Source organism: Scardinius erythrophthalmus (assembly GCF_964197995.2).
Source record: "Scardinius erythrophthalmus genome assembly, chromosome: 18".
NCBI classification, from domain to species: domain Eukaryota; kingdom Metazoa; phylum Chordata; class Actinopteri; order Cypriniformes; family Leuciscidae; genus Scardinius; species Scardinius erythrophthalmus.
In genome coordinates this window covers 10858519-10885495 of record NC_138238.1, presented here as the reverse complement: position 1 = coordinate 10885495, position 26977 = coordinate 10858519, and the positions used below count along the sequence as shown (strand labels likewise).

Below are 26977 nucleotides of genomic sequence, written 5' to 3'. Positions count from 1 at the left end.
ACTTATGGTTATTTTATTTACAGTGTTAGGTGTTTGGTCATGACACAAATTGAAAGGAAGTGCTATATGGAGACCTGACACACTATATATGGACAGTCTTGCACTGTCATGTCTAAACAGGAGAAACCCAAAACAACTTCAGCAAATGATGGAGATTTTAAAGACAGAAGAGCAATCCAGCGGACCCCAGCCATGGCTAAAACAACAGAAATGCACACACTTACTGTACCTGATATTTAATTTGACTAATTTGATTTGTATGTTCTTGGATATTAGGACATTACAACAAATATTGTTGAAACTTTTTACATTTTATTTGAAAAGTTTTCTTTTTAAGTTATCAATGTCAAGACAACATCTTTTAAAAGAATTGAATTACTAAGAATATTTTTTTCACATATAATGCAGGATAAAAACAAGAATGTTTCAACGTCTGTTACACTAAAGATTACCAACTGATAGTACCTCCTTCAGATATTGTTCTACCAATATTCATGTAAGGAAAAAAACAAGTAAAAACTGTAAAAAAAAAAAAAAAAAAAAAAGATGCGAGGGAACATTTAAAGGAATGTGTTGATACACTCCCTGAGACACGTATGGTGTGTGGGTGCATGCATGTCTATATTTAAGTATTTGTATGTAATTGTATAAGTGCAAAGGCATGTTTCATTGCATTTGAGTGACCCAGATTTGGCCTCTTTACAAACTGAAGTATCCTAAAAATTCATTCAGTAGAAATATGGACAGCAGACACAGAATTGGGCCTGTAAAACAGAAGGGTAAGAAAAGGGAGATCTTTAGCATTTAGTTAAAAAGTGACTTATGTTTTATAAGATAATTTAAAAATCTGATTTTTTAATGAGTTTAAATGCAGGTGTAAAACTGTGGTGTACCTTAAAACAAAGTATCCATATATGAAAATCATTTATGTGTCTGCACTGCATTGATTGACTTACCTGCAAGATGGACAAAACTGGAAGAGTGTTGTGCTGTACACAGAGAGTTATGTGGTTTTAAAACAAATGTTCTTGAATTTCAAACTTGAAACGTGCAGAAGAAAAAAATTTAAATACCTCTGACTTGAAACTCCATGGTCAGGATCCCTCCATTTGGATCAGGTTCAAATTCAGTGCTTCTTGATGTACATGGAGTCTTGGATAGTTAAGAAGAGTCTTAGTGGAGCTGGTAATCTATTTAAAACTACAATAGCATTAAGTTGACACTGATACTCACCGGCTGACAGAACAGCTTCTCCCCGTCACATACTTGGACCTCACAGTGGAGCCAAACGGTGGACACTTTCTCTAGCCGCTGGAAGCGGAACGAATTGAACTTGAACATGGACCGACTGTCTTTGGCATTTTCAAATATGGTGACTGTGTTGTCTAAGGAGCAACTGTTAACCAGGAGCATATATATATATTACCCTGTGAGCAGTATTGAATCACACTGACACACATTCTACCTAATATGTTTGAACTGACAATAAAATCTTACCTGTTCTGAATTAAAGTCCACCTTTTCCTGTCTGTTGAATATGGAGTAGGTGTTGCCCAGCAATTTGTTATTACTACTTTGAATCTATAAACATTAAAGAGAGAGTCTTTTTAACTGACTACGTGAATCTGTGTATTTGATCAAATGTAGACTGACTTCTTTTGAGCAACTCGCCTGTTACTCAGTCCTTTTGCTTCAATGCCAATGAACACCTCTGATCCAATCTCGGATGTGTCAATCACATACGGTGCATCTTTTGCATAGAGGAACTTCGAGTTCTACAAACCACAAAATTCACCCAAAGTAAAAAAATACACAGTTAACATTTGGGAGGAATATATATATAGTTCACTACACAAACAAACCAACAAATTTGACCTTTATACAAAATGTCAAATAAAATGGTCAGGAAATTTCCCATTTGTAGCCTACTTTCTTCATCACTGGAAACTTTTGAGAAAAGCTGAAGTACTCACTGTGAAGACGTTCATAGACAACTGAGACTTAAAAGAACCTAAACTCCCGTTGTTGACATAAACTGTTGCCACTCTGGAAGAAGCAGAGGGTTTAGTAAAGACGCTGCAAGTCAAGGGTCAGAATGCACAGGCTCCATGAAATCTACACCTGCTGGACTTGACATCAGTGTAACGGGGTCTACCTTTGGCTAAACACGGCATTGTTGACCAGATAAGCCGCTTTATAAGTGCAACTGAACGTGTAGTTGACAGGCTGGTTCCGGACAGTGAGAGAGGAGTCGTTGGATACAATTGAGTTGTAGAATATGTACCGTGGGTCTTTGCCTCCTACATACTAAAAGGAAGGTAGATCAATTTTAGCGCTATTTTGAATGAAATAACAATTCGAATTTATCAAACCAATCAAACATCTCACCTCAGACAGGGTGCCGCAGTATGAGTGATTCTTAGGAGTGAGGTCTGGGATGGTAAAACGATAGAAGCCCGGAGTGTTAATTCCAGTGTAGCACACGCCGCCCAGGGACAGCTGACTAATCTCCCATCCATATGGACATTCTGGCACATTTGCAATGATGGCATTGGGAAAACATGACACCATCACGTAATCTGAAACAGATGACAAATTGGTCTGTCAGGCTTATCTAGCCGATTAAATCATGCTAACCACAAATACACAGCCCTTTGATCCACACTGAGAGGAAATTTTTCATTTTTTCATTTACCAGCTTTCTGAGGTGCACAGGCCCATGTCATGGGGAGGAGAATCAAGAGAACACCAACAGCTGCCATTTCCTAATGCTGGACAAAGAGAATTGCACTGTTACATTTACATAAAATATCTGATATGTTTACTCATGACCTGAATTGTCTATCTATACATCATTTTCTGATTATTTTCAAAGCAAAGGCTCCATAATATTTGAATTATACTTAATATCTGTAGCATACCAATGCAGAGTTCAGAAGAAGTGTTGGCTCAGGTCTCTAGCAGAAGGTTTGCATGGTTCCTGTGTGGTTCTTCCGCAGTTAAATGATGATAAATCCTAAAAGCAGAGTTCAAATGAAGACAGCACAAAAGCTGCTTTATAGGTCCACAGGTAGGCAGTAACCCCCCTTGCTTCTTTGGTCAGCCAGTCTGGTGAGGCCTTTTGGTGATAGCATTGTGAAGCAAAGCACAAAAGCTCTCTGTCCTGGCCAGACATTGACTTTTAAATGATCAACGTCTCAAGGGGAAGACCATGTTCTCAGCCATCTCCCAGTAATGTTTCAGCCCTTTACATGCATTACTGATATAAACTTGGTGGTCTCATGGTTTCATTCTCACCTGCAACTTTTGGGTTCTACTCAAAAATCTAATAGAAATGGGCATCTTTTTAGGGAGTTTGTAAAGCTTCCAATTTAGACTCACTCCAGGTTATGTAATACTTAGTGGATTGTCATTAGTAGTTATCTAATGCACCCAGTCGTGCCAGACGCCTCTTAATGAAACACAGTGTCATTAAGGTCAGTCTCATTGTGCTAAGCCAAAACAGATCCAAGAGTAATACAGCTGTGCACAATCTTCATGCTCTTTATCTTGAGGGAAAGGACTCACTAAAGGAGTCATTAACCCTTAAATGCATGAATGTTTTGGTAATCATTATTACATATTCGGGTCTTTAGCGACCCGGATCTATATCTAACATGGGTGGATCTCTACTTGTCGCGATAATATAAAACTCTCCTGATATTAGAGTAATAATTACAGAAGAACTTAATTAAACCTTTTTGAGCTTGGAAAGGTTCAGTTTGAACAGATGTTTTATACCATCATCTCTGTTCTCGTCAGATGCATTCTGCATCTGACTCATATTTGTGATCTTTCTTGAAACTATCATTTTCAACATCCTCAAAATCAATATTTTGATCGCTGACAGCTTTTTCACCAGATCTACCATCAAGTGACACTAATATTTGATTGCGTTCAGTACTCGGTCTGCAGTAAATCGCTGAGCCATTTCAAGTTTTGCTGATGATGCATCCTATTCTTTTGTTTTTTTTTCTGCGGTGACAATGAGTGAAACGTCACTTCATCATTGTCAATCAGACATTGTCATCTTGTGGAATAAAGGTGAATTGCACTTATTCAGTCATCAAAGATTCAATTATTGTTGTGCAGAAAAAATATACTTACACTGTTACACACCTCGGGTCGTTAACTTGGCGACCCTATACAATTTTTACAAAAAAATGAATGGGAAAACAGGAATTATTTATTTTTCTGGTTATATTTAATTAATTTATTGAGGAATGTCTAACTTTAAAAAAATGAACGAGGTGGGGTAATGAATGACGTCCCGTGTCACTAAAGACCTGAGGTATGCATTTTAGGGTTAAGATTCCAAGGAAGTTCCAAATGTCAAGAACGGAACATTTTCATTTTGTAGAGTGCAAAATAGAAGCAAAATGTCATAACAACAACGGAAGTTGTATAGACAGCCCCCAACCCTTTTCAGGAAGTTAAAATCTAGTCTAGGTCAGGAAACAAGCTTTTTCCGGAACCACATGAGTCAGATGGTGGCAAGAGCACTTAGATTTGCGATATACCACCCAAGTTGTCACCTATATGAACTGGTACTGTCACACTCCACGAAAACATCACACAGGGGAACAAGCACACAAAGGGCCTTTAAGATTTCCGTGATCAAACATACGAGAAAGAATGTATGGATGGGGCCCATATAGATCAAGATGGCCTCTGGATAAGGTAAGAATCCTGAAGACAAGCACACAAAATCTGATAGTCAAAGGATGTGCCATTCACAGAGATTGTGTTTCAGCCTCTAAGGAAAGCAGGGCACTTAGAGAAGCAGCATTTATCCACAGACAGTGTGTCTCCTTCAATTTTAGGACAGGAGAGTATCCCCGTTTAGCCTTTCTTCACGTGTATGAATCACGATTCTCACGGATACAGGGTCAGCCAGTTTAGTTTGGTCGCAGTGATGTCAAAAGGTTTAACACAATTAAAACTTAATCTCTGTGTGGCTGACAGATGTGTTTCAAACCCCATGAGGCACAGTGTTTAATTATAAAGAACAAAATTATGGCTAATTGTGCTCTGCTCTCAGTAGTATTTTAATATTAATAATACTTGTTTTGAACTAAAAATATAATTCAAACAATATGTATATGTATCTGTTGAGCAAAGTTGTAAAAAATATTATGAATTGCTCTGAGAGAATATATGTAGAATATTTGATTGAAGGATGTTCAGAAAAATTTAAACATTCTTATAACAGCACTATGTAAAATAATAAGAATTATATGGAATACTATAGTGAATATATCTTATATTTTTTCAACTTATTTATTTATTTTTACTTTTCACTAATTATCTTACATAGTTATGGTTATTAAGGTTATTCATTTCATTTATCTTGTTTGTTTTTGTTTTTTACTGAAAAAGAGCATATTAGGCCTTGATCGTAACCAACTATTTTTTTATTTTAGAAAAACTGTTTTTATAAGATCAAAACATACACAGAGACAAAATTAGCAAATTACAACTGCTAATGTAAAACGATCAGGTGCAGATAGCAGAGGAACAGATATCCCACGTGATAAAATTATAGAACAGGCTACTTTCTCTTGTGGTCATTACCATGAGAATGAAAGCGACCATTGGGATACATTAGAGTGCAATGCCTGAGAGGAAACTATGGCAGATGCAAATCAACTCTGAGGCCCAGAGCCCAGGGACAGCTAGCGTTACAGCTGACTATGAAGAGCCTTCCAGGTGTTCAAGCTGTTCAGGTATCCCGAGACTTCATTGTATTATGTAATATCGGGTGAAGCAATGTTAAATATTTGTGCTATCTTTCATTCATTGTGAGGCTTCAAGAGACGATCACCTGCAAGGCACTCATTCTTGATGGCCTTTCATCATGGCCTTTAGAGCAATGCAAATTGCTGTAGCCCCATTTGCAGAGGCACTTTCATCTACTCGCTGTCCCAAGAACTACTTAAAAATCCCCCAAAAAAATTTAACCAGAAACAAAAGTAGTGTTTGCTATTGGTTATAGGGTTATTGGGTTACAGGGATTTGAATAAACTATTAAACTTTGGTGCTTAATTATTTACATTGAATGAATACCAAATCATATATCAGAATATATAGGGGTGGGCTCTAAATTTGGGCAAATAGGCAACCACCTTGAAAAGGTTCTTAACCAGGAAGCCCACCAGGTGGCATTAGTAAACTACCACGAAGGCGTTAAGATGACTTTAAACAGACAGTACACCCAAAAATGAAAATTCTATCATAATTTACTCACCTTCAAATTGTTGTAAACCTGCATGAGTCCTTTGTTATGTCCTTGGTTGAGTGTGGGTAACCAAACAGTTGCTGGTCCCCATTGACTTCCATTAAAATAAATTCTATGGAAGTTAGTGGAGACCGGAAACGGTTACCAACATTCTTCAAAATATCCTTTGTGTTCAACAGAACAAAAAACTCATACTTGAGGGTGAGTAAATTATGACAGAATGTTTATTTTTGGGTAAACTATCCCTTTAAAATGAAACAAGCATTAAAAAAAACTGTAAGGAAGCCTAATTTTTAAAGTGTGATTTCTAGACCTGGAAAAGTCACATATAAAACTCCATGCATGGGCATTTATACAATACAAATATTTTATTGGGTAGGAATTGTGAGTAAAAAACATTTGTAAAAATCTTTTTTTTTTAAAAGAAGTGCTTGAAAGTGCAAAACTTCTGTCCTAGGATTCTTCACAGTCAAAAGTCAAAAGAGGCTTGATAAATATCTATATTCTGGTTGCTAGATATGACTTGGACCTCTTTAAGTCTATGGGATTTTAATTTGATAAAAGTCCTTGGTATTTGTAAGAGAGACTTCCACATGGGATATTTATTGTCCAGTGACAAGAAGTTTATGTCCTTGAATCCCAAACTCTTTTCCAAAGAATAAGTGTTGGTATACACACTAGCATAATTAAAGAGGAACGTGTCCAGAATATATATCCAAATGTTCTTGTTCCTTTGAGAATACACAATTAAGACCCAGCAGGATGTCTGGACAAGACTTAAAAAGACTGCGAGACATCAACACTGAATTCAGATTAGTAAGGTGAATTTCATGCAAATAGTTCTCTTTAGAAGTTCTACCATGGAGCTTAATCGTTATCTAAAGATCAAGTGTAGGCTATACAAGGTTTAATTTAAAGTGCAGCAATCATCTGCTAGATGTAATAATCCACACTAAAGCATTGTTTTTTAAAGGGGAACTATTATGCCCCTTTTTACAAGTCTCAGGCATCCCAAAAATGTGTCTTTGAAGTTTCAGCTCAACAGATCATTTATTATACCATGTTGTAAATGCCCATTTTGAGTGGAAGGAAAAACCTGCCGTTTTCATGCATGTATCTTTAAAGGTGCTCTAAGCGATGTCACACGTTTTTTAGGCCAAAACATTTTTTGTCACAACCAGCAAACATCTCCTCACTATCCGCTAGCTGCCTGTCCCCTGGACACACTGTAAAAAAAACACGGACTCTGTAGACAGCCTAGGCTCCACAAACGGCAAGGAAAACAAACTGGCCCAGCCTTGGCCATGAAACATAACAAACAGCGTTCCAGCCAATAACCGATAAGAATGAATTGGGGGTTGGGGGGTTAGTGCGCTTGCACATGAAGGGGGGTGTTGAGGGGAGTGGAGGAGAGAGAAGCATGAAGAGGGAAGTTAGCTAGAGGAGAGATGTCCTAACAACGACTAATGTTAAAATTTAATATTCTTGAGAATTTTGATATGGCCGACACACGACCAAAGAGACGACGTTCCAGTGAACAAATAACAAAGAATAGGGAAAAGGAGAAGGAATGCCAAGTCCTGAATTTACATTGAAAAAGCGTTCAAAAGGTAGCGAGATTCAGGTGGCTCTGTTTTTGCTGGACAGGGGGGTAAATCCAGTTTGTTTTTTCTAAATGGTTCATGACTGTTTCAAGAAGCACGGAACGGAGGGGGAGGGGACGGGATGAAAAGGAGGGAGGGTCGAGCAAGCCTCCGTTTTGTTTGACAATACTTCAAACATCAACAAGAAGTGAAGTCACCCAAATTGCTTAGAGCACCTTTAAATGCAAATGAGCTGCTGCTCCCCACCCCGCTTTCCAGAAGAGGGCGGAGCCTGTACAGCTTGTGCCTCCCATACTCTGCCAAAAACTAAAACATCTGTTTAGTTTTGACTATCATCTCTATTGTGATCACGCTCATGTGACTTTCCAGTTCTTCGTCATCATGAAAGTTTATTATCTGACTGCATGTGTTTTAAAGCCAAATCAGTCTAAACTTCTGATGGTTTTCTGAGCGCACACTGGATGTCAGACGGCGCATCCCATGAGTATTAAACTAAGATCTTATTACGCTTAAACTGTCAAACACACACAAGATTGTCAAAAACACACAAAGTTAATAAACTTTGTTGGTTATGTCTGTGAGCGTATACAGTAGGGAAAGAAATCACATGTGTATATTAGCTCTGTGTGTGTATTAAAGTGAAACCAGCGAATACATTACACTGCTATATGTGCTGTTAATTAGCCTGGGTTTCCCCATGCTGCCTTGCGCGCAGCGCGATTTTATTCACGCCGCTGGGCAGCCTGGATTCCAGGAGCAGATTTTCGCCTCAGTGAGGGGACCAATCACAGAACGGGGAGGGAGCAGCAAGACGAGACGACGTCTATGCGACACACCGAAGCAGTTTGTTTATATCTATGGATCCAACATGGCATCAGACGCGAAGTTACCTTTCGATGCAGCCTTAGATAGTGATAGCTGAACGCCATCGTGTACACATAAATCTCTGACCCATCATCTTCTTCCTCGTCAAATTTTTGTCGCTCTACATACGTCATCTGGTATAATTGAAACGATTGGCTATGAGCTACGTACAGGCGCATTTGATAGACATTCGTAGCGCCCAATAAACAGCTCTGGGCATTCGTAAACCACGCCTCAAATACGAGAAAATGAACATGTGGTTCCCAGACCACGTCTCAATGAGAAGAGGTCTGACGTTAGCCAGGCTAGCTGTTAATATGAATCAAACAACAAAAGAAAAACAGCAAATCACTTACTGCTCTTGATTGAATAGCCTAACATTTGTAGCTTTAATAAGAATACATTTCTTACTTGAATGCTGGTGTTAAATGCTCTGGCGAGGAGATAAACATAGCGGACTGTGTACAACTCACTCAGGGCGGGGTCTATGCTAATAGGGCGTCAACAGTCGTGGGCGGGGCCTAAGCATTTTGTGACATATGGTAGAATCAAGGCAAATGGCTTGTTCTGAGACACTGCTTGCTTATGATTTATGAGGATTAAAAAAGAGGTGTAGGTGGATTTTTACCATTATAGAGTGGTTGTGTACACACACTGCTGACACACATTCGTTCAAAACACTGATCTATATAATGACTGGATAGCTCATGACATCATAAACAGTGAAGCCACGCCGCCATATTGGTTTTCCCTAGTGAGCTCATGCATTCTAATGGCCCTGTCCCAAATGGCACCCTTCATATGCACTTTCGGTCTTGTGGACTTACAATGGCTGCCGTGTGCACATGTCCGTTAAGTCCGTGAGACCATAGTGTGTCCCATTTGGCATTTTAGGCCTCAGAAGGGTGCTCACGAGTGCCCCCTTTGCGGTCGATATGCGCCCTCTATGCGCACTTTTGCCAAGCCCGCACAGATGCGGGCTCCGCAGCAGACTACTTCCCGACAGTCAAAGCAGCATGACGTCATGAAAGTGCGGACTCGTAGGAAGACCACGAGTGCTTAGGGTGCCATTTGGGACAGGGCCATTGAATCAATTTCTCAGATTTGACTGAGTAAGTCTTCCTGTACATTCTTGCAACGCAAACATCCTAAGCATTTAAATGGGTATTTGTTTAAAGTCGGACATTTTTCCTGCTTATTAAAAATTGCCATTTAACAGTCATTATCAGTGGTTCAAACACCATGTACAAGTGTATTTATAGGTCCCCTTTAAAAAAATAATGATGTGCACAGATAAATAATTTATAATAAACAACGCAATATTCCATAAAAAACATATCCATATCGATTTTGATTTCATGGTGATTTAAAAAAATAAATAAATAGTATCACAACCTCGTTAGCTGTCTTTACTTTTCAAACATTCTATCTAACTGCGACCCTTAGCGGCTCTGTGAAGAATTACACCACTGCCATGACAGTGTAGGGCAGGCGGAATACACTCAGCTGTCATGATCTCAGTGTAGTGCTGCCTGCCGGTTGGTAGTGGGCAGTCTCAAGGACGACAGCAGGTTCACGGTACGCTAAAGAGGGCAATTTCAACAGTGATGGCGCATCAAAGGCATATTCTTGAGGTAAAACTTTCCTCTTTACATACCACGCTTTGTCTTTGGATTTCGCTCAGTTTAATGCTCAATGAATGAGGGTGGGCGCAGGGGTAGTTAGCAAGCTAGCATAAGGGAAAGGGGTTGCTCACTGAGTAAACCGATGCAGCGAACACCGGCAAAACCACAGAACTTTAAATCCAGATGAAAATATATGATGATTTGGCGTTGATCGCATACGTAACAGAAAGCATTGTGTTTCTTAAATACATTCCACGTAAAAAGCCCCAACAACTGCTTTAATTAAAGCACACTGTTAGTGTTAACCGATGCAGTGGTTGGATATGCAGAGTGCACTGCTTTCAGGACGAAACGCCCTGACGGTGCAGCATGCGCTCAAGCGATCAGATTATTGTTGGCAATTTGCTCGAGCTCAATGTGCTTGAGTTGACAAAGACTCAGTCAAAGATGGTCAGGCTAGCATGCATGCAGCTACAGTAGCGCGAGGCTTGACCGCAGGATCGGAGGCGCGCGCATTCATTTTAAAGGTGCGAATAGGGTTCAAAACAGGCCCTGAAACTCTTACAAATTAATTATTTTTTAAACATGATCATCAAAAGGCGCTTAACCTTCAGAAGCTGTTAATGGTCAACCTCAGGAGGTCAAACTAAATATTATATTGAGCTGTTTTATCTATTTATTTTGAATAGGGTTTGCCATTTTATGTTTAAAATGATGTGTATTTATATGTCGATAAATAATTAATTAATTAAAAAATAAATAAAATCAAAATGGTAACAAAGCTTAAATTAAAGTGCTTATACTAATGAAACCGAACAAATTTGTAGTTAGTGGGTCAGGTCAAAATCACAATTTAGATTGATAATAGTTTATTAAACTTATCTTTCAGATGTCACAACATCATGACATTGTCCCTCTTATGTCACCAGACTCCAAGGTCTTGCATATTGACACTGGACCGTTATATTGACATTTGGTCCTCCCAGTCTTTTAATTGATTACTTTTTTCTGAGCTGGTACAAGACTATAAATACAGTTTATTTCCTCCATGGAGCGCTCATTTGAAATGTGCTGTGTAAAGTCCCTCCCATGAAAGGATTCAGGACACATATAACTAAAAAAGCTATATAACAATTTAGTGCCATAATATGTAAGTATGGTTATTGTTTACTAATTTAAATAAATTACATTTATTTAAGTTGTATTATTATGAAGCTTAGCCTATTTTATTTCATTGTTTTTACTTGAGGGTTAAACTATTGGAGATAATTTCCTTCCTTAAAGGAATAGTTCACTTCAAAATGAAAATTCTGTCATCATTTACTCAACCAGACAGTTGATGGACCCCATTGATTTCCATAATATATATATTTTTTGCTACTATGGAAGTCAATGGGATACATCAACTGTCTAGTTACTGACATTCTTCAAAATATCTGCTTTTGTGTTCAGCAGAACAGAAGAAATAAGTTCATACAGGTTTGAAACAACTTGTGGGTGAGTAAATGATGACAGAATTTAATTTTTTTAGTGAACTAATCCTTTAAATTGATATATTATTTTGTTTAACTTAAAGTCGGCATGAGATAAATTCACCCATTTGTTTTATAAATGCATGATATGGGTCTTATTGTGAACAATCCATGCAAATGTTAATTTTTATTTTATTTTTTTAAAATACTTCATAATGTTAAATCAGTCATGACTGTTTAAAAGTCATAATCATCTGGTAAAAAAACACCAGACTTCTCTCTGTTGACTTACGGAACAATAAGGAAGGTATTTTTCTGTAATAGCTGATCCTTCCTGCTTGTTATTAAATTCTAGTCTTTTTGACTACAGATTGACAGATTAATACTTGGTAAGCTTCTGAATTATATAGGTTTTTACGGAGTATGTTGTTATGATGATTCAGATGATTTCAATACAATGTTTGATTATCATTGCCTTGTTCAGACAAACAGATTGCGAGACAGATTAACCCACTGGCCCGCATTGCTGGTGGATTTACTCATTAAATTCAATTATGTTTGAAAGCTAGTGGCAGCTACTCTGGTTTACAGGACCATTGACATGGAGGTGCCCATTTTTTACTCCATCACCAAACCGTATAAGAAAATGCTCTAATCCATATGAAAAACAAGCTCAAATTTGCCACATAGTAGATGACCTTAGATGTTGTGAAGCCAGTAAGGACTGCGTTAAACATTTTGTAGATCAAACAGGATTTTTCCAGACGGGGCCCATTCAGCAACTTTTTTTTTAAGTTTCGCAGCCAATCGAGGGCTATTTTTCACTTTGTGTCTCTGAACAGGTCTCCTTTCTGCCAGCTTTGACATCTTGCCAGACTCTCTCAGAAAAACGCGGTCTTCTCTTCTCCTTTTTAATCAGTGTTCTGGTCGCCTATTGGTGTGGTTCACATCAGACAATGCAGGCAGGGCTTGCAGGGTTCAATGAACTCTCGTTTAGCAGCTGCGGTGTGGCTCGCTGTGCACCTCTCTCTCTCTCTCTCTCTTTCTCTCTCTCTCTCTCTCTCTCTCTCTCTCTCTCTCTCTCTCTCTCTCTCTCTCTCTCTCTCTCTCTCTCTCTCTCTCTCTCTCTCTCTCTCTCTCTCTCTCTCTCTCTCTCTCTCTTTTCTCCTCAGGCCCGTTCAGCATGTGCTCTGCGTCTTGCTTGGGGTTGTTATTCATTGTGGAAGAGAGATTATCCCATCTTTCCCCCCTTTCCTCTTGCCAGCTTGGTTTGCTCCAGTCATTCATTCAAAGACCCACTCATCTGATGACCCACTTCTACCCTAATGAGAGCATGTGATTGAGTGATGTTAATTACATTACAGTCAGTGAAGAACTGGGTAAATGTGATTAATGTATACTATGATTTGCCTTTTTAACACTTACTTAGTTTTCAAGCAGTTCGGAACCAATTTTGTGGTTCATTCCCATGTTTTAGAGGGGGATATCTTTAATGTACAGTTATGAGATGAGATGCACAATATATATACATTTCATTTTGGTTATTGATTGATATTAAGTTTATTGGTAACAGTCTACATTGGATATTTAATTGTGCATGGCATTGCACCATTTTTACATTCAGATTACTTTGCCGTCATCTAATTCTCTCTTAAAATTAATCTTTAAAAACACTAGTAATTTACTAAAGCTGTTAAAAGTTATCTTTAGCAAATCTCAAAATGAAAATAAATTTTTCATTAAGTACATTACAATGTTGTGATGCCTAAATTCCCTCGTTTCACTTAAAACAATTTATTAATTTTTAGTGTTTTATTTTTAATTTAATATTAACCATTTATCGATTATCAGCTATAACATTAAAATAATTGGCATACTGATATCTGTCAGAATTTTTGCTATTGGGATGGGCGCTTTTGATTTGGGCCAAGCAAACATGTGTAACACCTATGCATTGCAACTGCAAGTTTTATGACGTGTAATGAAATGTGAAAATTTTGTTGTAAATTTGATCCAATACCTCATTGAGATCTGCATATATTCATAATGAGCATGCATTGCATTGTTATTGTAGCCATTGCTATTTTGACCCATTGGATTACAACAATAATCAAAACAAAACAAATCCTTAATCCCATTCTTTACGCATGACGCACAAGAGAATCAAGAAAAACATGCCAGCGCCTCTGTGTGTTCGACCAATGGACTAAACGGTCCCGCTGTGGCTTCTGCAATGCCCTTGTGAGCAGCTGATGGGGTGTTTTTGAAGAAGTGCAGTCACAGGGGAAATAAGAAGAACCCATAATAATAGAGACAACTGTAAACTGTGTGGAGGAAGTGAAACTCAGCACCTTTGAAGATCGTGCCATTTTTTTGACGATTGATGCACTTCCCCCACATGCTAGTACCAAATGTTGATTACAAAGATTACCATATGAGAGGTTCAAATAGTTTTTAGTACATTTGTTATGAGTGAGATGTTTCTTGATGCACTGAACATGTGCAGATATCTCATGTGGTTTTTTAAAGGGTACATTCTGCACCCGTAAGTTGGCACAAGCGTTTTTTTCCACAGCTCGTCTTCCATAAATAAGCACCGTTCCAGTTTAACTCTGACCTGGACAGCTGCTATATTGTATGCTTCAACAGCCCAATTTTTTATTACCTGTTTTTCCACAGACGGCAGGCCGTAGCCCTTTAACATGACACTGGAAAGTGGACTCTCTTATCCACTGGTTAACAAACCGATAAGAACAGATGTATATAGCAGCGGGTCACCCAGGACGTTATGATAGAGATGCAGAGGTAATAAGAGTGTGTCCTCATCGCACGTGTGCTCTCTGTTTGGCAACCATGAGGTTATTTCAGCTGAGGTGTCTCATGTGCTTTGAGCTGTTGTCAACACTGTCGGTTTTCTCTACCCCTGGGCGGTGAAGCATGAAGGCTGAGCCATGATGAATTTGTCAGCAATCAAACTTTGCTTGTCTTGACGTTCTTCCTCAAATCTTTGTCAAAATGATCAGCTCACCTGAAACCACCTCAGCAGGTTGGGTGAGCCTTATTTGTTCGCTGTGATTGGGTGGAAAGGATCATTCGACATTCCTGTTATTCAACTTGCAGCTGAGCTGGAGGTTCCGTGCAGAATAGATGGCACAATGGTCTCGCATTCTGTCTTTCTGTGGAATATTTTGCCGGCTGCAGGAATCTATTGTGAAAAGCTGTAATCAGAGCTCGTCTGTGCTATGACCTACAGCACAGAGGGCGGCAATGGACTGCCTCTCATTCTCTGTTTTTCTTTCCCTCCTACAGTTTTGTTGTTGATGTTTGGCTTGAAGAGACGGGATGGATGTCCGAATGGTTCTGGGGGGTCCAGATAACATTCTACTGGCCAATAATCCCGACGCAGGAAGTGGCTGTCTGAAGCATCCCTGTGAGGACCAGGTAAGCATGGAGAAAACTAGCGCATACCAAGGCAAGAATTACTAGCCATGTTTCCATTCAAAAGTTTAAGGGTTGCGAAATCCAAATAGAAAAAGGTGGAAGGAAATATAGCTGTAGTGTTATTTCTTTTATGTATATATTCTTGCAGCGTTTATTAATCTAGCTTTGTTTATATCTGCTTTTATGAATAAATGGTTTTATGTTGTATAAATTAGCATTAGTTAATGTATTATGAACTAACATGAATCAACAATGAACAATGGTATATTTATAAATTAACGTTAAAGGGGTCATATAATGGTACATTCACTTTTACAAGTTGATTGTACTGAAATGTGTGTTGGCAGTGTCTTTACACAACCATCATACAATTATAAAAATCCATCCAGTGTTTTTTTTTTTTAAATCTTATGTTTTCCCCTGTCTCAAATTGAGCCGTTCGATTTTGTGCCGTCACAAAATCGACGCCCCTCCCACGATTGTTGATTGACAGCAGCGTTTCAACACAGACCCGCCCTCGCTCGTGAGCGAGCTGTCAATCATAGTCCGCACGTCATTGTTGATACGCTGGAGCACTGTCTATGAGCAGAATGGCGTCTAAGCGATTGTGGTGTTCTGTTCTTGGGTGTAATAAGGAACACAGCAGTCATTTTGATGTTCCTAAATCAGAAGCGCTGAAGACGCAGTGGCTGAGTTTTGTTTTCGAAGGGAATATTCCCCACAATCAACGTGTTTGCGCAAATCATTTCACACACCAGACTGCTTTACAAACGAGGGTCAGTAACGTTATAAAGCTGGTTTTGCTAAGAAGCTGCTCCTGATCGGTACCAACTATTCGTGTTCCTGCTGAACCTCCAGAAGAACTGAAGTGAGTGTAACGTTTTATTAACCTTTATATTAATCTTTATATTAATATTTGCAAATCGCTAGCACGCTTCATGATGAATGCGGCTAAGGTTTACACTCAGGGTACATTACGGCATGTTTTCTATGTACGACGTTCTCAATATAATTCTTAATACCACGTTTATAATGAACAACGCGTTATGGTTATTGTGTTATTGTGTTACAAACGGGGTACGCACAGAACAGAGGGGCGGGGTGAGCAAAACTCATTATCATTTAAAGACACATGCACTTAAACGGCATGCTGAAAACAGAGCTGTTTTTGACCAGGTAAAATTAGTGTTTTCTTACAATACTAATGAGAATTTTTAATTAAAGTATATTACAAACTTTTAATTTAGACCCTAAAGAATCATATTAGCTTGTACAAAAATGGCATTATATGACCCCTTTAATCTATTATAGAGAGAATAAATGCTTGTAAAATAATCCTTGTTAGTTCATAATGCTAATGCACCTAATGCATTAACTAATGTAAACAAATTAAACCTTATTGTAAAGCATTACCATTTACTAAGAATAACTTCTAGTTGTACCACTGATCTTATGTACCATTAACACTGTATTTCTCATGTAGGACAGAAGCTCCAGCCCGTCTTTCCTTCATTCTGTGTCCACCACGTGGAAGGAGGGTCTGCTGAACAGAAAGAGACCATTTGTTGGAAGATGCTGTCACTCGTGCACACCCCAGAGTCAGGTTAGCTTGTTGAAGCTTTTGGCATATTGACCGAATGCACATTTATGTTCTGCATGTTGACTTACTACATTTATGTGTTGCAGGAGAGGCTGTTCAATCCCAGCATTCCTTCTCTAGGGCTCCGTAATGTGATTTACATTAATGAAACGCACACAAGGTAAACATCAACCACTCTTTGCCATAGGCCTGATGGCTCTGAATGCTAGAGATGAGTGCGATTGCAATTTTCTTGGCCGATTCCAATGTACGATTTTTTTTTTTTGTAAGTGTGACCTGCCGATAGCGATTTTTGCCAATTCCGATTTTCTTTCAAAGAACTATAATTGACAGCATATACAAACAAAAAGCGACTTTTCGTAAATGCTAAATTTTATTTTCATTGATAGCAAGTAAAAAGACAGTAGTAAAATAAGAACAAATACATTTCAAACAACAGCACAAATAAATGCATTAGAATAAAGAGAGATAATGAAATAAACACAGCTTTTAAGTTTTTCAAGTGGTTATAGAATATTCAGGTAAGAAATGCTACAGAAATTAAAGTAATCAAATGTAAAATAACTCTGGATAGTCTTCATTGTACAAATTAACGCTTACAATTAGTTATACAAGTTATTCAGTCAAGAGCAGAGAGTGATTTTGTCTTTTGTTCTTTTATTAACATGACAAAGAGAAGCAGGAATATTAGGTTGCTGTCACTTTAAGAGTTTATGCACTGATCCAATATACCGTTACACAACTTGCGTTATCTTTATCAACTAATTAGGTTGCAAAACTGACTGCGCAAAACCTGCAGGAATTAGTCAAACCGGAGTGAATGAGACAAGTGAGTGAAAGAAGGCGGGTGTGCATCACTTCGCCGTCTGAGAGAAGAGAGCGAGAACGCACAGCTGATGTTATTTCCTGTGTTGCCAAAACAGACCGGCTCAGAATCGGAAAGACCGTGAGACCGGGTCGATCATTTGGAAAATCGTCCAATTCCGGTCCCTGGCCGGTCAATCGGTGCATCTCTGCTGAATACATGACCACTTTCCTCCTTGATCATTGGAAGACACACTGCACATTGCTTAGTTATACACCTTTCTGTTTAGTATTATTCATTAACATAGTTTAGTTTATGATGCGTCATTAATACCATAGTTGGTCAGATGTAGTTTTCCAGCAAACAACCCGCCCTGTGTTTACATTCAAGGGTCAAATGGGAGGTTGTAGGTCTCTGTGAGGAGTGGAAAGTCAGGAAATAAATTATTAACACTGTTTGTCAGGCGATATTTTGTACCTAGATCACATGACAGGGACCAAACGTGGTCTGAGCTGGTACTGCCAATCAGGGGAGGAAATGGACAGTCCGTAATACTGCAGGAATAATTTAATATTGTCTGTCAGCAGTTATTGAAATTAAATGAATGGTTCTCCCAAACAGCTCAAATATTACACAACAAAACTTCATAAAGAACTGCTAAAAAAGGATCTGTTTTCATGTTATACGGAAGGAATGACAATTTCTGTTTGAACTATTCTTTTATTGACCATGTCAATGATCAAGTCTATTAGATTCTTCAAGGCCTTAATACTCTTATCCTTAGACTACTATTTTGTATCTGTATAATGCAGGCACAGAGGTTGGCTTGCACGGCGGCTGAGTTATGTGCTGTTTGTCTTGGAGAGAGACGTCCGGAAGGACATGTTTGCTCGCAACGTGGTGGAGAACGTGCTTAACAACAGCAGGTACCAAGTGTTTATTAAAAAGCGAGGAGCAAATGCAATGAAAAGTGCTGTTTCTAAGCAGCCGAAATGCATCTTATCATCCAGATTCACTGTAAGTGTAATTGCTATAGGCTGGAATGTGCTATCGTGGAGGTAGCGTCCGAGGGTGATGTCGATGCAGAGTCTGAAGTGGATCCCAAAGCTGTCAGTAAAGTTAAACGGAAGGCCAGAGGATTCCTGCAGGAAATGGTTGCCAACATTTCACCTGCCTTCATCAGGTGCAGCTTTCACATAATGTTTATGAGTGAAGATGCTAAATGCAAATGTACTGTTTTTTTAAAATAACAATTTTATTAATGTTATAATGGAATTTAATATAATCAAATACCGTTCAAAATGTTAAATGTTTTTGAAAGAAGTTTATTATGTCTTATCCAAGGCTACACTTTATTTGATCAAAAATCTATTGTGAAATATTATTAATATAACTGTTTTAATATATTTTAAAATATAATTTATTCCTGTGATGGCAGTCTGAATTTTTTAGCAGCCATTAATTACTATCTTTCCTCTGTCTCTTTTAGATTAACAGGATGGGTGTTGTTGAAACTGTTTAATGGATTCTTCTGGAGCATTCAGATTCATAAAGGTCAGCTGGAGATGGTGAAGAAAGCATCATCTGAGGTCAGACATCAGCACAAACTTTTCCTGCTCAGCATAGGCATTTCTTCTTATCTGCACTACCACACATACAGTAGCAACTCCCAAAACAGCCACAGATAAAACCATCAGTTGACAAATGCGCATATTACATCAAGATATATAGTTCAGTAGCAAACAGCAAGTCTATCCAGCTCCTTTTTATGTATATTTAATATATTATAATGGCTGGACAATTACAAATGTTGTCTTGAAGTATAACCAACATTTCACTCTGTGTCTTCTAGTACAACGCTCCCCTGGTCTTCCTCCCTGTTCACAAGTCCCACATCGACTACCTGCTCATCACCTTCATTCTGTTCTGTCACAACATCAAAGCCCCTCACATCGCTGCTGGCAACAACCTCAGCATCCCCATTTTAAGGTACTAAATCATAATGATCTTCTTTTTTTTTTTTTCATAAACGTTTTTCAACAATAGACAGTTAAACTGAAATGTGAATATGACGTGTGTATGGATTGTTCTCCCTCAGCACACTAATACGCAAACTTGGAGGATTCTTTATTCGTCGCAAACTGGATGAAACTTTAGACGGAAAGAAGGATGTGTTATACAGATCACTATTACATGCAGTAAGTTCTCAGAAACGTCAAATCATCTTATTCGCATGTTGGTGTTAAGACCGTTGTTTCAAAGCAGATTCATAGAAAATTGTCCCTAAATGTCTTAACGCCCACAAGGAAAAGCCATAGCTGGCAATGGAAATCACCGAAGATTTTAGGTAGTGAAGGGGAAAAAAGCTTGTCATTACTATATGCACATACAGTATGTTTAGATTCAGTAAGATTTTTTTTAATTTATTATTTTAAATAAACTCTGTTTAACTCTTTAACTTTTCTATTCATCAAAGAATCCTGAAAAACTTATGACATTGGCTCATATCAGCACCAAATCAGCAAATTAGACTGATTTCTGAAGCATCAAGTGACACTGAAGACTGAAGTAATGATGCTGAAAATTCAGCTTTGCCATTACATGAATACATAATTTCAAATGGTTATTTTAAATTGAATAATATTTTACAATAGTACTGTTTTTGTATTTTTTAATCAAATTAATGCAGCCATGGTTCGCATAAGAGACGATTGAAATTGTTACTAACCCTAAAAAAATAAAAAGCCTATACTACTTGTATAATATACTGTATATACCATATATAACCCAGTACTTGTTTACTGAATATTAATCTCTGGTACTTTCTAAGAGAAAATTCCTTAGTGTCTCGGTTTGTCTTTTCAAAAAAGCAGTTGTCTGCGTGTGGTTCTTATTTGTAAAAAGCTGTAGGATATTATCTTGTGAGCGATGGGAAACCGGAGCAGCTGTAAAAAGGTCTGCTCCAGTGCTTAAGTTAAAATGACACAGGGATTGTCATTGCAGCGACTGTGGAGAGGCTTGTGATTTCGAGGTGACTGTCACAGGATGCTGATGGATTACTCATGCATTATTCATGCTGTCTCCTGTTGTGCACCACGTTACCACAATGGACTGCTTTAATTACAGGGAATTTGGAAAGAAAGGGTCATGGATCTTAGAGATTGTAATAGTCTTAAGAGATATTTAATGCATCAACATTTATTGTTGTGTGGATCATTCTTCTGTTTCCCACTCATTTTCAGTACACAGAGGAATTGTTGCGGCAGCAGCAGTTTCTGGAGGTGTATTTAGAGGGCACGCGCTCTCGCAGCGGGAAGCCGTCACCAGCACGTGCCGGCATGCTCTCCATCGTGGTTGACACACTCTGTGTCAGCAGCATCCCTGATGTTCTGATTGTGCCTGTTGGTATCTCATATGACCGCATTATTGAGGGAAACTACAACAGCGAGCAGCTGGTAGGGAACACTGTAGTTAAATTCACCTTTTAACAAATATTAGTTCGTTTTTTTTGTACCATCAACACCTTCCTCTCTTTGTTTTATAGAATTAAACTACCAACTACTGTACATTTAAGACTATATGTAAATGTAATTTAAAAAGTAACCTGTGTCGTATTTGAATTAATAGCTATGGCAGAGGGCAAGATTTTCAGTGAATGTTGTCTTTATTTAAAAAATCTGTTAGTCTATCCATCTAACAAATGGTTGTTGTTATTAAAATTTGTAAAATACAAAGGGGGGGAGCATATTTAAAAATATATATATTTTTTTAAATAATTTCCTATTTTCAGGATTCAATTTTTTTTATTTAATCCTGGGCCGTAATTTTTTGGGTTAAAAATCATCCAAAATAAATTGAGCAAGTACATAACCAGCCAGTGTTCAAAACTATCTGCTTGCCTTAGCTTGATACAAAACGGTAAGCTTGGAATAATGTTTGTAATTCCAGTGGTACTGGTGGACTGGTGGATGTGGACTGGTGGATTTCCACGGGAAATTCGAGCATGTCTTTGCGTCATTACGTCACATCTGTACACATAAAGAAGGAGTCTCGGCTAGTAGACTATATTGCGTGTGAGGATGTTGGTGGTTGAGATTTATAGCCTTTTCTCACAGCACTTGATATAATTAAACGTATCAATTTGATGGCGGATCCAGAAAGGTTCAAACGACAATCACCAGTGACAACTGGAGATTCACCCGTAGTAAAATGCAAAAGACTTCGGAGTGACTACAGAAAAAAAGAGACTACAACCGGGCCCATGCGAAAACAAAGATGAATATCGGAAAGAATGTAGTCAAGCAATGCTGATGTTGTTAACATTAACAATTTGAGAACAAAGTATAATTTGCACGGTTTGACGTGATATGATAAGCGATCGTTAGATTTAATCAGCGCGATTTACTCCGATGCTTTTTTCCCCTTAGTTGGTCAGAACAAAAGTGGATGTTACTTCTTCAGATGACATTTTCCGGTGAAAATTCTTATGTTGGTCATACTTCCAAAACATAGATTCTGTGATTCCGAATGACAGTATCCACACCGGCGCGGTGACTGATAGCCACACATTCTCCTCAAAATTCATCATTAATAGGCCTATGTCACACTTCCTGCTTCCGGAACGCGGAGTAGGGATTCAGAACTTCCGGTCAACAGTATTTCTCAATAAGGATTTAGATTATCAGCCATAATGTCTAAACCATCCGAGGTAGACTGACCACGAGCTATGAGTTTGTGAAACGAAGGTTTTTGCTCCTGTAGAAGCTATAAGTTCGTATGAAATCAACCTTGTTTTAAGAAAAACATGTTTTATCCGCAATCTTATGAAAAAAAACTACACTACCCACAATCCTAAGCGTAGCAGCAACGTCTGCTGATTGGTCCAACTCGCTGTTACCATAGAAACGTTTACCTTACTGGCGAACGGCCCGCCGCTGTTGTTGTAGTGCACCGGGTTGCTCTGCGTTAGGACGTAGACAGCCATACCTCAGCTTTCACGCTTTTCCACTTGAGAGTTTTCATTTACCATCCGAACCACATCGTCATATGTGACTTCAGGCAGGTTGCGGAGAGATTTGGTCCAGCAGTATCTACCGGACTCCGCCATTGTATAAAGCTAACCGGAAGAGCCGTATCCCTACTAAAAGACGTACTTCCGGTCTTCAATTTTTTCGTGACATAGGCCTATTCATCTGCGCTGTGCCGTGCCGAGGCACAACCCACGTAAAGTTGATAATTACGCGAATAACTGCAATTGCAGATTTTGAACAGAGATGGCGACAAAGAGGAAAAACTACGGACTGCAGCTTTAAATATTCCAAATATAACTGTTATAATCTCAATATATTGTGCAACCCTAGTCTACATAATACTACACTAAAATATTTTTTTTTGAACTACCCTCACTTCAGGGCAAACCTAAGAAGAATGAGAGTCTGTGGGGTGTGGCCTGTGGAGTGTTCAGAATGCTCCGGAAGAACTACGGCTGTGTGCGTGTGGATTTCACTCAGCCCTTCTCCCTGAAGGTTAGAGCAGCTCATCTGCTTCTTATTTCTCTGTTTGGCCGAATACATTGCAGATCTCTCCCCTAATGTCTGGATCTTGCTTCTCTGCCGCTTTAGGAGTACCTGGACACGCAGCGCAGTCGGCATCTCCAGGCCTCTCTCACGCTGGAGCAGATCCTTCTCCCCACCATCATCGCTGCACAGTACGGCCTTTAGACTGCTAGCCACCAACATAATCATGTGGACTGCTGTTTATTATTGGTATGTAGAAAGATGTGTGTGGCTAATGGGATTGTGTTCAATTATATTTTTCTGTGCAGACCTGATCAGGCTGTTTTTAATGGAGAAGATGAGGATCATCTGAATTCTAGAGACATGTCAGATGAACCCTGGAGGAGGCAGGTCATCAATAACCTGGCCAAGCACGTTCTCTTCAGTAAGGGCAATCTAAAGACCATGATGCATAAACAGTTTCTTGGGCAGTGGGGGATTTTTCAAGCACTGAGGGTGGCGGATTGGGCAAAATTGATGTTTATGTGGGATCAGCAGATTTATAATGAAAAATAGCAGTACTGCTCATCTATCAATTGCCTGGAAAACCTGCTTCTATATCATGGTCTACAGAATCACTGACATTCAAAATCTGAAAACGTGGGCTCATTGTTCAGAACGAGAAGCTACAAAAATCTTTTTCTAATATAATTGGCAAATAATACCAACACTATATATATCCTCATATATCCTCAAATAAATCACCTTGAACTATATACATAGTTATCGTCATCAAAAGCCCAACAAGAGCAAAATGTTTTGTAGAAAAATATATATACACATTACAGATCAATATGTCCACAATGTTACAGATACATGCACTGCAATGAAGCTAATAGTCAATTCGTTCATACCATAGGGTTCAACTGAAGACAGTTCAATTATCCAAAAAGCTTCTCTTCTCAAGAGCTGTTTAATTATGTTACCTCCTCTAGGGTTTGGCAATACCCTCTCAATACCAATAAACCAGGGAGGCAGCAGAACTATGGTTCTTCTCTGTATAATGTTTAGCAATGGCATAGTCAAGGTTATTGTTTGCGCAATGAGCACATCTACCACATCTATAATTCCCATAGACTTGTTGAGAAAGCCAGTTTGTCTGTGTGGGTTCCTGGTACATAGAACTAACCACCACATCTCTAATATTTCTGCTTCTTTTAAAACAGAAACGAGGTTTAGAATAATTATTTTTTTTTTTTTTACTTTTGTGTCGGAATACTCTACTGCTTCGAGACAGGTTAAAAAGATCATAAATAGACACTGGAGAGTCCTGGAATGACCCCAATCTTAATCATTTGTCTTCTTCTAAACCTCGTTTCTGTTTTAAAAGAAGCAGAAATATTAGAGATGTGGTGGTTAGTTCTATGTACCAGGAACCCACACAGACAAACTGGCTTTCTCAACAAGTCTATGGGAATTATAGATGTGCTCATTGCGCAAACAATAACCTTGACTATGCCATTGCTAAACATTATACAGAGAAGAACCATAGTTCTGCTGCCTCCCTTAGGTTTATTGGTATTGAGAGGGTATTGCCAAACCCTAGAGGAGGTAACATAATTAAACAGCTCTTGAGAAGAGAAGCTTTTTGGATAATTGAACTGTCTTCAGTTGAACCCTATGGTATGAATGAATCACAGGATTTTAGCTGTTTTTTATAAATATGGGTTATAGGGTATTGACTATTAGCTTCATTGCAGTGCATGTATCTGTAACATTGTGGACAAATTGATGGTGTATATCTGTAATGTGTATATATATTTTTCTACAAAACATTTTGCTCTTGTTGGGCTTTTGATGACGATAACTATGTATATAGTTCAAGGTGATTTATTTGAGGAGGTGAAACTACATTTTCTTAACTGGGTATTTATGGGAATGTGTTGGATATTGGCATTTAAATATTATGACTTTAAGAACAACTGATCATGTGACTCAAGGTAATTAAGAGACACCTATGATATATACATGATATATTTATATATATTTATATATAAATATATATATGACAAAAAGAAGACCAATCTTATCTTATTATTTATATATAAAACTATATTTATCTAGATTTTTGGGTGAAATATGGCTCGGACACATTATGCATACTGCACCTGACAGTTTTTGTAGGTTACTGCTGGTCAGTCCTCACCATGGTGGCATGTTGTTCTTGGCCAATCACATTCCTCAGTGTTTTAACGCCCCCTGTTGGTGCTGTGTTTTTTTTTTTTTGTTTGTTTTTTGAGGACAGGACACCAGAGTATCGGCACTCTTGAGGTGGAATTGCAGCTTGCTTTTGAATGTTTAATATAGACTGTCATGAACCCAGTTTTCTACTCTAAAGTCACACTGTTTTTCCCTCGTACAGCATTTCTCAGGGACCTTCAAATTTTTTTCAGCACACGGACAATGTCATGGAGTTTGTAGATCATGCAGTTATGAATTTAAATAGTGTCCCTTCATCAGAGCATTTAAAGGTGAAGTCAAGCGTGTAATTTCAGTGGAAATGACTTACATGTGGACTGTTTTGCCACAGTGTTTTACAGACACTTTTCTGGAAAGTTAACCTATGAATAGATATAGTTATGTCTCCACATATTAAGCCTGGATTTTAACATTGAACAAAAATGACACTTCACCCTTAAGGTTCAGTCTCTGATTGATCGGCATCTCCTTCAGTTTGTTTCGCTTTCACTGTCAATCATTTTGATCGCTGCCTTCTATGTTTCCCACAGCCGCCTGCAAGTCCTCAGCAATCATGTCCACTCACATCGTGGCCTGTCTGCTCCTGTATCGGCACAGACAGGTACGTACCATCCTCACTTCCTAAGCAGCACGCACAATGGCAACCCTTCCTTCTTTGGCTTGGTTTTATTGGTTCATAACCATTGTATCATATTGTTGCATTGGGCAGGGTGTACTGCTGTCCAAACTGGTGGAGGATTTCTTCAATATGAAGGAAGAGATCTTGTCACGGGACTTCGACCTGGGTTTTTCTGGGAACTCGGAGGACGTGGTCATGCACGCGCTCAGCCTTCTGGGAAACTGCGTAAACGTCACCAGCACCAACAGAAACACGGAGTTCATCATCGCCCCTAACTACACTGTGCCCGCGCTCTTTGAGCTCAATTTCTACAGCAACGGCCTTTTCCATGTATTCATTGCAGATGCCATTATAGGTAAAAGATCTGAGACGCCACATGTCATAATTAATTTGCCACTCTAGGGTCTGTTTTTGATTCTGTCTGCAAATATTGTGGTACTTGAATCAGCTACTGAGGTTTTGGTATTATGACGACCCTAATACAAATATTGTGCACACACACTTTGGATGCATACCGAATTTTATGATACTTGGCTAAGGATGTCAAAACAGATGTAGCAATGATCAAAACTGTTTGTATGTGTGCTAGCTTGCAGCGCGCTGGCCCTGCTGAGAGAGCAATCTGCAACTTCACTGAATGAGCAGAATTCTTCATCCACGCTGCTCAGTCAGGAGAGACTGATCCGCAGAGCTGCAGGCCTCTCCCACTTTCTGTCCAATGAGGTGGCAGTAGCGCTGGTATGCACTCACATCACTGTTACATAAGTTGCACCACCATCTAGTGGTTGAATATGGAAATAGTATCAAAACAAATTTTAAATGCTGACTCGAAACTTTTGACTACATAAATCAACATTTAAAATGTACAATTTAAGTGAAATTCATTACAAAAAAAAAGATTTTATTTTCATGATTT

The 26977-nt window shown here is 38.6% G+C and overlaps 3 protein-coding genes across 8 annotated transcripts in view; 2 read left to right on the top strand and 1 right to left on the bottom strand.

Moving 5' to 3' along the window:
- Positions 1-240, top strand: part of gucy2g (guanylate cyclase 2g) — a gene marked incomplete at both ends in the record, with an annotated part of 38146 nt that extends 37906 nt beyond the window's left edge. The window contains one exon of the mRNA XM_081392726.1: positions 97-240. Within this exon, the coding sequence (XP_081248852.1) occupies positions 97-240 (144 nt within the window). The remainder of the gene's footprint in view (positions 1-96) is intronic.
- A 57-nt stretch (positions 241-297) lies between these two features.
- Positions 298-3364, bottom strand: tectb (tectorin beta). Its single transcript, XM_081393453.1, has 11 exons — positions 2922-3364; positions 2696-2771; positions 2389-2579; positions 2156-2307; positions 1974-2046; positions 1672-1775; positions 1498-1581; positions 1234-1396; positions 1074-1152; positions 957-989; positions 298-764 (listed from the first exon to the last, which is right to left on the bottom strand). Exons 2-11 carry the CDS (start codon positions 2760-2762, stop codon positions 700-702), a joined length of 1011 nt encoding a protein of 336 aa, XP_081249579.1. The 5' UTR covers positions 2763-2771; positions 2922-3364; the 3' UTR covers positions 298-699.
- Positions 3365-4481: 1117 nt separating this feature from the next.
- The window catches only part of gpam (glycerol-3-phosphate acyltransferase, mitochondrial), a 35262-nt gene continuing 12766 nt past the window's right edge, over positions 4482-26977 (top strand). The window contains exons 1-17 of one of the 6 annotated variants that reach the window (XM_081393478.1): positions 10287-10379; positions 11823-11867; positions 15152-15283; positions 16767-16886; positions 16970-17043; positions 18501-18614; positions 18725-18871; positions 19178-19277; positions 19541-19677; positions 19787-19886; positions 20931-21143; positions 23100-23213; positions 23310-23395; positions 23513-23628; positions 25973-26043; positions 26152-26416; positions 26651-26799. In XM_081393478.1, the coding sequence (XP_081249604.1) occupies positions 15185-15283; positions 16767-16886; positions 16970-17043; positions 18501-18614; positions 18725-18871; positions 19178-19277; positions 19541-19677; positions 19787-19886; positions 20931-21143; positions 23100-23213; positions 23310-23395; positions 23513-23628; positions 25973-26043; positions 26152-26416; positions 26651-26799 (1905 nt within the window). In that variant the 5' untranslated portion in view covers positions 10287-10379; positions 11823-11867; positions 15152-15184. Of the gene's footprint in view, positions 4720-10256; positions 10380-11822; positions 11868-14522; positions 14648-14742; positions 15001-15151; positions 15284-16766; positions 16887-16969; positions 17044-18500; positions 18615-18724; positions 18872-19177; positions 19278-19540; positions 19678-19786; positions 19887-20930; positions 21144-23099; positions 23214-23309; positions 23396-23512; positions 23629-25972; positions 26044-26151; positions 26417-26650; positions 26800-26977 lie in introns of those variants that run through there. The other 5 variants (XM_081393476.1, XM_081393474.1, XM_081393477.1 and 2 more) reach the window with 5 other exon arrangements.

What these genes read in the sequence shown, in the direction of transcription:
- tectb (XM_081393453.1), bottom strand. Translation starts at nt 2,762, where the DNA reads ATGGCAGCTGTTGGTGTTCTCTTGATTCTCCTCCCCATGACATGGGCC. An exon ending in GCAAAAGGACTGAGTAACAG is followed by an intron (nt 1,582 to 1,671) that starts GCGAGTTGCTCA and finishes TAATGTTTATAG; the next exon opens with ATTCAAAGTAGTAATAACAA. An exon ending in AGAAGCTGTTCTGTCAGCCG is followed by an intron (nt 1,153 to 1,233) that starts GTGAGTATCAGT and finishes TAACTATCCAAG; the next exon opens with ACTCCATGTACATCAAGAAG.